Consider the following 9,489-nt stretch of genomic DNA (forward strand, 5'->3'; position numbering starts at 1 on the left):
GTAGGGAGTGGTGCTTTGTCACTAAATTCATTGAATGAATGAATGAATGAATGAATACATTCTGCCTTATTTTAAACCCCTGTTTTCCTACCACAATGAAGGAACTTGAGGGAGGTTGGGTCTTTTTTATATTTATGTTCTCCAGGTTGTGTGGTCCAATGTACAAAGTAGGGATAAATAAAGCTTTTAATAGAATCAGTCTCAAGACAAAGACCCATGCCCAAGAGGTCCAGAGAGGGGGCGGTGGTGAGGGGCTTCGATGAGGTGAAGGCTGGTGGGCAGGGTGGAAGCCTTGTCTCAGGCCCTCGCTTGGGCACCCCTTATGGATTGCAAAAGAGGAGGAGAGGCGTTCTCAGTGCCACTGTTCCTCCCCAACTCCGCTGAGCCTTGGACATGTACACAAAGTAGGAGGGTGCCCATGAACATGACTCAGGACAATAAAAAGAACCTTTGCCAAGAGGAGACAACCTTAAGAAGAACTTCACACTGACTTCTCTCTTTTGTCTAAATTAGAAGTTCTCAACCTGGAATCGTATGCAAGATTTGGTGGGACTTTTTTCTTCGGGTCTCAAAGGCCTGTATGGCCCAGAAAACATTAAGAACCGCTAGCCTGGAGAATCCCGACGGGAGTTCCAGAATTCTCCCACTCCCTCCCGCCACTCACGCTACTCCCACCAGCCTGCTCAGAGAACGGAGCAGAGCCTGCTGTGAACACTCACTGACCACCACCATGGGTCTGTGAACACGCTCAGGCAGAAGTCAGGAGACAGGAAAGGCCTGTCCTCAGCCTCATTCCCCTTGGCTCTGCCCTTACCAGGAGTTTCCAGGCTCAAGGATAAATTTGAGTTTATTTGGGGAAAAAAAATGTTTAAAGCACAAGAGGCAGAGAGAAGAAGCCAGCATACATCAGGGGCCTGCTGCCCTGCTGCCAGAGGAGTCTCCGTTCCTTTCCCTTACGGTTCCTCCAAAGTCCCAGCCCCATGAATTCAGTCAGCTCCACAGCCCCACACCAAGAACCCACATGTTGGTCGAATCACAGCAGCTAAATCAACAACAGTCACGCAGATGAGAATACTGGGGGTCCTTCCTCGAGCCTGGCACAAACAAGCCCCCAGCTTTATTGTCTGGCAGAGCTTCAGACCTTCATGGGCCCCAGGCTCCTAGGCCTAGACCCCCTTAGCCCCATCAGAGACGAGAGGAGAAGCCGGCCACCGCGATGTTCTCGCCGGTGATGTAGCTGGCGTCTGGAGAGCACAGGAAGGACACAAGTCCTGCACAGTCCTCAGGCTGCCCAATCCTGGACAGAAGGAGGACAGAACACATGTCAATGATCTCAGACTCTGGTTTTGCTGCTCTGGTGGGAGTGGATTCCAAGAGGGGACAGGGTGGACCCGGCAGGGCTACTTGCATCCTCCAGGGCTCTGCAGAAACCAGACTTCAGCTAAAGGAATGACCAGTGCCCAGGGAGGGGTCAGCTAGTGAGATAGACCAGCCCCTCCTCCCCAACTGTACCCAGATTACCGAAGTTCCAAACCCAACTTGCCTCTGCACTTTGTGATCTTCCTTGAGGTTGTTCCAGAAAACCTCATTTTTGTGTAGCTGGGCAAAGAGAAAACATGAAAGAGTCAGTGCTAGCTAAAACAAGGAGATGAGCAGGGACCAAGGTGATCCCATAGCAGATTTGCCTTTCTCAGGGGAGAGGGACTGAGTCATGGCTGAATTCAGAGGACAGCAAGGACCTCAGCTGTTAAGGATGCTGATCTGAGGCTCCAGTCACTCCTTCATCACTTAGTCACTGGGGAGGTTTCGCCAAGCCAGGCTGAGAAATGGAGGACATGCCCCAGTCCTCACCACTTTGCTGAAGTCAGTCTTGATTACTCCTGGAACCAGGCAGTTCACCCGGATGCCCTTGGGGGCCAGCTCCAATGACAGTGTCCTGGTGAGGCTCAGCAGGGCCGTCTTACTGATGTTGTAGGGACCCAGCTCCTGGGAAGGGAATCAAGACAGTGATTAGGATATTGGGAAGCAGGGGCACCTGGGCGGCTCAGTCGGTTAAGTGTCTGACTCTTGGCTTCAGTTCAGGTCATGATCTCATGGTTCATGGGTTTGAGCCCCACATCAGGGCCTGTGCTGACAGTGCAGAACCTGCTTGGGATTCTCTCTCTCTCCCCCTCCCACACTGTCTCTCTCAAAATGAATAAATAAACTTAAAAAAAAATTTTTTTAAAGGATATAGGGAAGCAGAGGAACACATCAGTTGGATTTCTCTCCTACAGATGATCCCACCCTGGCCCAAGCACAGAACTCAGACACACTCTCCCCAGCCTGGTCTGAGAACAGAAGCTGGATCTGAGGGACCCAGCAGCCACATGGGCATCAGCTCAGCCTAGGGCAGCAGGAGTAAAGTGTGGGTCTATCCCAAACGTTGTCCCTGTGGCATTGTGGGGACCCCTTCCCCTAATCCTACCAGGAGCACATAAGCAACAACTCACCACTCGTGGTACATATGCTGAAATGGAGGAGACCAGGACGACTGCCCCCCTCCTGAGAGGAGACAGACACAGAGGAGACAGGAAACCAATAACTTACCACGGACTTAGGTGCCACTATTATTTTTAAAAGATAAAAAATTATAATTATAACATTTTAATGATTATAGTCATTGAATAATGCAGTCCTCACAACAGCCATACAGTTCCTGTTATTATCCCCATTTCCCAGCTGAGCAAACAGAGGCTCAGCAGGGCTTATCAACAGAGCCAATAGGTGGCAGAGCTGGGACTCCAACCCTATCTCTCTCTGACCCAATGTCTCTACTTTGAACCATTACACTCTTCTGCCTATCCCTGGGGTAGTGAAGAACAGACAGCCAGGTGCTTGGGAAAGGGGGCAGAGTGGCCTTGGTGACAGTGAATGCCTATCAATGGGCGGCCTCTGACAAGTAGATGGGGCCGGAAGAGACAAGAAATGAGAGTCAGGAGTTTTTCCTTCTATCCAAGACAGTCCCCAGGCCAGTTCCTGAAGGGTATGTCTGCATGGAGGACATACTGGAGGACTAGCTACGTGCTGAGGGAGGTGGTGGCCCAAGTCCCTAACCTCAGACCCCTGAGACTATGTGTGGAGTGCAGTCAGATATGCAGGACCTAGAACAGGTCCTGCCTAGAACAGCAGGCTCCCTGGAGACTGAGAAGCAGGGAGTGAGGAGGGGCGTGGGATGGACCTCTCCCTGCCGGGAGCAAAGGGGCAGACCCTGTCCCAGACTGTAAGCTGGTGAAAAGGCATTGTCCAGCTGTGAGAGAATCAGAGTAGGTGAGGGTGAAAATGACCTGCCCAAGGCTAAGGAGCTAAAAGCACAGCCCTTTCCCAAACATGGTGATGTCAAGGCCAACGAGAGCATGCCTGAGCCACTGGACATCACCCTCATCAAACAGCCACTAGAATTAGAAGCCATAGCTGTACAAAAGGTGAGGCAGAACAGAGGGAGGGGGATGTGGAGGCCTCAGGGACACCTCTTTTGTCCTCCCCTCCTGGCTATGGCCCCATGTTCTCTAGACTCAATTCATGCCCTGGCTCCCCACCAGTCCCCACCCCCACCCTGCAACCTACCCCCTCTTCTCCATGTGGGGCACCAGCTGGCTCAGCATCAGGGCCGGGGCCTTCACATTCACTTCCAGGATCTGAAGTCAGAGCAGAGGCATGGTGGAGGGCAGAAACACATAGTCAGCCCTCAGCCCAGGACCTGTTCTCATAAGACACATGGGGTCCTAGAATTTGTCTGGTAAACCCAGATATGTGCAGATCTGAGATCAGTTCCCCTTCTGATCAGGACAAGAGGTGCTTCCCACTTGCTAATGGTTTAACACACAGGCAGGCTAAGTGACAGGCCTGTGAGCAGAGCCCTGAAAATGTGAATTGTTCAGGACTGGGGTGAAGGAAGGCAACGTTGAGGCCTTTTAAAGAAACTGGACTATGTTCTGGTTGTGCAGACAGAAGCTGTAAGCAGAGGCCACTGGAAAAAGACTGAAAGTAGAACAGATGGAGGGAATGTAGGTGCTGGGAGCAAAGGAGATTTCTAGAAGAGTTGTCTTTGTCTGTCTGTGTTTTTACTTGTTTATGTCCTTGTCTTGTCCCAATAGAATTAAAGGCGTACTCACAATGCAACAGCATAAAACAAATCAAATAGGTATTATGTGTGAAGAAATGGAGAACAGTAAAAAATAAGTGTAGAAAAATAAGAAAAAGCAAGAGTAAGGTTGGTGCCCACAGTTCACAGCATGTGGTAAGGACTGAACATTAGTCTATTATTCGTTCACAAAAATGCAAGCTGTGAGGGCCTACATGCATGCCAGTTTATTGCAAACTTGGCTCCAAGCTTTCTTACGGCCACCACAAAGAGGGAGACACAACAGAGAATTGCCATTCTGGGAGTTGGGTGCCCACGCTGGGCCTGCCTGCAGCTAAAACCTGGATCTGGGCTCAGACTTAAGGGTCCCTGACCCTCTGTCTGGGAACTCTGTCTGGTGGCACTGGGGACAGAGGAAAAGTATGAGAGGAGCCGACAGGGAAAGACACAGAAACTGGGCTGGGGGCTAGGCCAGATTACCAGTTGGGACTAACATGGGAGCAGGATCCCTCCTGTGGGGCACCACCTCGAGTGAGGTCAGTGCGTCTGTGTCTCTAGGGAGTGAGGCTGCACATCTGCAATGCCTTCCCACGTTTTCATCCCACACCCAACCACCCCATTGGATGTGGGCAGGGGAAATGCTTCAATGGAGAGCTGGTGAGGCCAGTGTGATGACAACTTGCCAGTGTTGGGGATGACCCCCAAGACTGTAAGAAGTGGCTCAGATGTCTAAAGGGCGGACCAGCATGAGATCCCCAATAAGAAGGAATTGAGGGTTAGACTAAGGGTATTCCTGGTCATTTTCTGTTCGAAACAGACCCCCGCCACCCCACCAATGTCTGCCCTAAGCTCCATGTATGTCAGGCTGGGTGATGGGCTCAGACAAGGCCACTCCTAGACTTGGCAACCAAACATGAGCCAAGGAAAAGTTACAGCTCCTCCCGGGCTGAAGAGGACTGCCCTATTAGAAAATTGGGTAGAGTATCTCTGGGTGCCACGAAGTCCTGAGTAGAGACTGTGGGCCTGAGGAGGATGGGTGCTGGAGAGTCCTCAGGCAGGAGAAGGGTGGAGGAGAGGCGGTAGAATGGGAGATGGGAGATTTCCCAACCAGCTGGAGAAAACGGGAGTCTGCCTGGGGAGGTGCTCAAACCGGCCCAGGGATAAGGTGAACAAGAAGGAACTCCCAGGACACCTGCTGAAAACCGCATGCAGATAGAGCAGCAGGTCAATGTCACACTCGTTTTGTAACCATTTCACCTCTGAGGTGGTGGTGGATGTGACTGGAGATGACTCCTGCCCAGTGGGGCAGACCTTGGAAAACAGGGTAGCAGCAGAGAAAGTAAGGCTGGGCCGTGGGCAAGTGCGCTCGGCTTCAGGAGAGAAGATTTGAAATGGGTTCTGAGAAAAAGAGAGTCATGATCCCATGAACTAAGACACTAAAAGAGGGTATGACTCAGGAGGGTTAGGAGATGGTCAGCCATGCAGTCCCAGCCACCTAATCACTAATGGTCGTTGGGCAGCATCAGGAATCTGAGGAGCCTGGGGAGGCTGCTAGCAGCAGCTGCAGGGAGCTCAGATTTCAGGCCATCTCTGAGGATGGAGGAAAGGGCAAGCCGCCAAGGGCAGATGCACAGGAGAGGTGGCTCGAGAACGATGTCTACAGAGCGCGGATTGCTGGGGAAGGCAGAAGGGAATGCTCTGGCCAGTGCTTGGTAGGGAGGGGGGTGCTAACAAGGTGATTTCATTGCAGTCCGTCTTGTCTGACAGACTCAGGAACCAAAGACAGGAGTGAATGGAACAGAAGTCATAGGATAACAAAGCCCAAAATGGACCTCAAGACATTTTGCAAGGCCTCTTCTGGACCCTGTGGCTCAGGTGGCAGGATCATTAGGTGGACGCAGTGGGTGGAATGTCTGAGCTCATAGGAAGCCAGTGGCCAGGCCCAGGCCTGACAGGTGTAGCAGGTTCATCTGAGGGACAGTAAGGAAGCCTCATCTAGGAAGGGTGAAGAAAGAATCTCAGTGGCAGGTACAGGTCACCAAAAAGGAGCAAAATCACCAAAAAAAAAAAAAAAAGGAAAATATATCTGCTGTTGACAAAGAGCAGAGACCTTACTATTCTTGACCCTTACCAAAAGCAGAGACCTACTCCTACAGCTGTAAAGCTAGAGCCTGGAACCGTGCCTGGCACATAGCAAACCCTCAGTAAATATTTGCTAAATGAATAAATGCAAAAAGGATGGGAAGAGAAAAGATGGCAGAAAGAATGTAGGAAGCCACTTTAAAAACACACAAATTGGAAAGGAGCACCGCAGCACACTCCAGGGGACAAGCGGTCAGTGCCTGTTTTTACAGTAACTTTGGGAGGGGAGGCTCAACCGGGGAGCACTTCAGACCCTCTGCCAGCTCCTCCCAGCAGCCTCTCACCTTGTCCCACACTTGCTCACTGGCCCCCAGGGTGCTTCCCACCAGCGGGTTGACACCTGCACTGCACACCAGGAAGTCGAGACCCCCACAGTGCTCCACGACCTGGGGGAAAGAGTGACACGAAGGGCATAAGTGTGGAGATGGCCCGAGGAGGCCACACCCACCCCGCACTGCTGCCAGGTGCACAGGGCATTGAGACAACACTTGCTAATTACATACTGTCTCAACCAGGAATGGTCACAAAGCCAGTGTGAGAACCAAACACTGGTGAAGGCAATGCCCTAGGTAGGCCCAAGGACGGGCTCTGCAGAGCTGAGGGCCTCAGGAGAGGAAGGTCTGTCTTCTCCAGGAATCCGTCTATATGCCCGGGATGGGGAATCCCTTTAGATTCCTCCTCAACCACAGTTCTCCAGGTGGGGGTGGGGGTGAGGGTCCTTTCACGAACAAGCCACTTTCCAGAAAGCCAGCGTGAACAATGAGGTCTACCCACTTAGACCATGAACAATCCTGGTTTCAAGACTGTTGTAGGGCCTCCCAACCCCGATCCGGGTCCCTGCCCCACCCAGGGCTGAGCAGAGTGGGAAAGGCTCTGTGCACTCTCCTTCCTATGTCCTTCCACCCCTGTGGCCCCTCACCGTGGCCACCAGTCGCTCCCGGTCCTCGGCCTTCCCCACGTGGCACACGGTGCCCACCACACTCAGCCCCTCCCCCTGCAGCGCCGCCACTGCCCGGTCTACGTTCTGCTGCTTCCGGCTGCTGACCACCAAGAGGGCCCCGTCCCGGGCCAGGCGCCTGGCGATAGCAAAGCCGATCCTGTGGCAGAAATGGAGGGAACAAGACAGCCTCAGCCTCCTGCCACCATGGTCACTCGACCCACGGAAACCAGTAAGGCTGTGTCCTAATCTACAACCCTGAGGTCTCTCTGTGGAAGCGAAAATCCTCGTGAGGGGTCAAGACCCATAGGGCAATCAGGGCACTTACCCATCAGTGGACCCCGTGACCACAGCCACCCGATTGGCCAGGATGCCCTTTTGGCCTATCCCACTGCTGGTCATGCGCACAGAGAGTCCAGCACAGGAATGGAACAAGCCTCTGTGGATGTAGGCCACTGTTGGGAGCATGGAGGCCAGTTCCTGTCTCTGCTTCCTGCTGAACTTGGACCTGGAGGAGAGAATCAACTTCAACTATCACTGATGCCATTAGTGAGCGTGATGGCAATCTACCTCCAGCTCCTTCAGACAGACAAGGCCAGCAGCAGAGAGCCAGAGAGAGTCGAGCTAGTCAGGGTGAATTTCAAACACGTGAGCCTCAGGTCAGGCAAACTCTCTGTGAAAATTCTCTATTTATAAAACAGGCAAATTAGAGTATGAGACCCACCATTCAGCAGACAGGGTTATCTTCCCATTCATTCCACGACCAAGCACTGAGCACTTGCAACATGCCAGAGAAAGTAGACCAAGGTTCTGAGCGCCTGCATAACGTCCTCACCAGGCTGTGCTGAAGTGAAGCTAATTGCATAGAGGCTGTGAGGAGCCTGAGCCAGACAAGGCAGCCCCACACCAGGCTGCAGGGTGCAGACCCATGCCCTCAGGACACCCTCAGGAAGGAAAGGGGTAGGCCTTTCGCAAGTGTGGGTAGGGGTAGGTCTACACAAGTGTGAAGGCAGGGTGAGGACCTGGCGTGGGAGACTCACATATGCAGACACTGTGTATGAACTGGAAATACAGGAGAGATGCTTGTGTAGGGGATCCTCTTTCGCCAGGACCCCAAATTTCCCAGCTCCACATCAATGTGAGCCCAGAGGCTCCTGCCTCCCCCCAGTGTGAGATTCCCATTTGCCTGCCCAGGAGCCCTGTGGGGTCCCAAATCTAGGAGTGTGATCTGTTTCCTGCGGAGGTGGGAGGGAAGGAATGGTTGGAGAAAAGGGTCACTGAGGATACACAGCGACTCGGGATGTACTTTTCATGTAAGATAGTGCCAGGAAGCTGAAGAGATGCAGTCTCTGGCAGCTTGGACTGCAGGGGCCATCAGACACGCACTTTCAGGAGATTCTGGTGTGGGCTGACCGTCCGCAGACCCTCATCTGTTCCAGACCTGCCTTGGCCACTCTAACACCAAGGGACTCCTTGTTACTAAGCAACCCCTGCCATACCTACTGCATCTCCCTTGTTCCTTAGCAACCAACCTTTACATAACCCAGTTCCCTCCAGTTAGGGGTCCTTATCTATAATAACAAATGAATGGGTGCTGCTCAGGAATTAGGGAGAAATTTCAGATTAAATATCAGTCTGTATCAGAGCCATAATGAAGGTAACCAAATGCTCTGCTTTAAGAGAGACAGCCTTGGTTTCAAATTTATGTCTCTTCGGATACCGTATTTCCAAAGACACCCTTTGCAGGTCCTTGACCTCCTCTCCTTTTTGTCCTGGCTGCTGTCATTCTCTTCTCTCTCACATGCTGTCTCTTTTCTGCAAGGTCATACCTACAGCCTTTCCATTCCAGAGGATGAGGGGTTTCAGCTTCTGATTATTATACCTTTCCTAAACAGGACACCAGATTCTAAACACTGTTATGACCCCTGGGGGACTTCTCTACCCCCAGCTGTGAGCACAGATTAACCCCACCAAGTGTCAAGGGAATTGGTCTCCTTGGCTGGGAGGGCAGCAGGAAAAAGAGGGACTCGAATTTTGTCAGGACGGGCCGCCCCCTGCTGGAAGACCAGAGTTATGGCACGTCTGAGATGCTGTTCCCATACCAGCAAGTCCGTCGCTGTCCCCTCTGTTCTACAACAGTCCTTACCAAACCCTGCTCCTTTCTAAACTTGCCACGAGATGGTTTGCAGGAAAGCTTCCTTACTGGTAGGGAAAAGCAGCTGTGGCCTATTGCAGGTAGAGCATGGAGAAACTGATCAGGCCCCATCTGTCTGTCTTGGTTCCCCTT

The 9,489-nt window shown here is 52.2% G+C and overlaps 1 protein-coding gene across 1 annotated transcript; it reads right to left on the minus strand.

Moving 5' to 3' along the window:
- Nucleotides 1-1,066: 1,066 nt before the first annotated feature.
- DHRS2 (dehydrogenase/reductase 2) lies at nt 1,067-8,667 on the minus strand. Its single transcript, XM_049613068.1, has 9 exons — nt 8,589-8,667; nt 7,927-8,057; nt 7,531-7,710; nt 7,185-7,362; nt 6,550-6,651; nt 3,607-3,677; nt 2,493-2,544; nt 1,852-1,986; nt 1,067-1,599 (listed from the first exon to the last, which is right to left on the minus strand). The coding sequence occupies exons 2-9, from the start codon at nt 7,956-7,958 to the stop codon at nt 1,438-1,440; spliced, it is 912 nt and encodes a 303-aa protein (XP_049469025.1). The 5' UTR covers nt 7,959-8,057; nt 8,589-8,667; the 3' UTR covers nt 1,067-1,437.
- Between the last annotated feature and the right edge of the window lie 822 nt (nt 8,668-9,489).

The sequence above is a fragment of the Panthera uncia genome (assembly GCF_023721935.1).
Source record: "Panthera uncia isolate 11264 chromosome B3 unlocalized genomic scaffold, Puncia_PCG_1.0 HiC_scaffold_1, whole genome shotgun sequence".
Classification (NCBI taxonomy): domain Eukaryota; kingdom Metazoa; phylum Chordata; class Mammalia; order Carnivora; family Felidae; genus Panthera; species Panthera uncia.

Bases quoted from the DNA above. Each gene is read 5' to 3' on its own strand.
- DHRS2 (XM_049613068.1), bottom strand. From the start codon at position 7,958: ATGAATGGGAAGATAACCCTGTCTGCTGAATG. The intron at 7,363-7,530 runs GTAAGTGCCCTG...TTTCTGCCACAG, and splicing joins GTCACGGGGTCCACTGATGG to GATCGGCTTTGCTATCGCCA. The intron at 6,652-7,184 runs GTGAGGGGCCAC...TCTTTCCCCCAG, and splicing joins GGGAGCGACTGGTGGCCACG to GTCGTGGAGCACTGTGGGGG.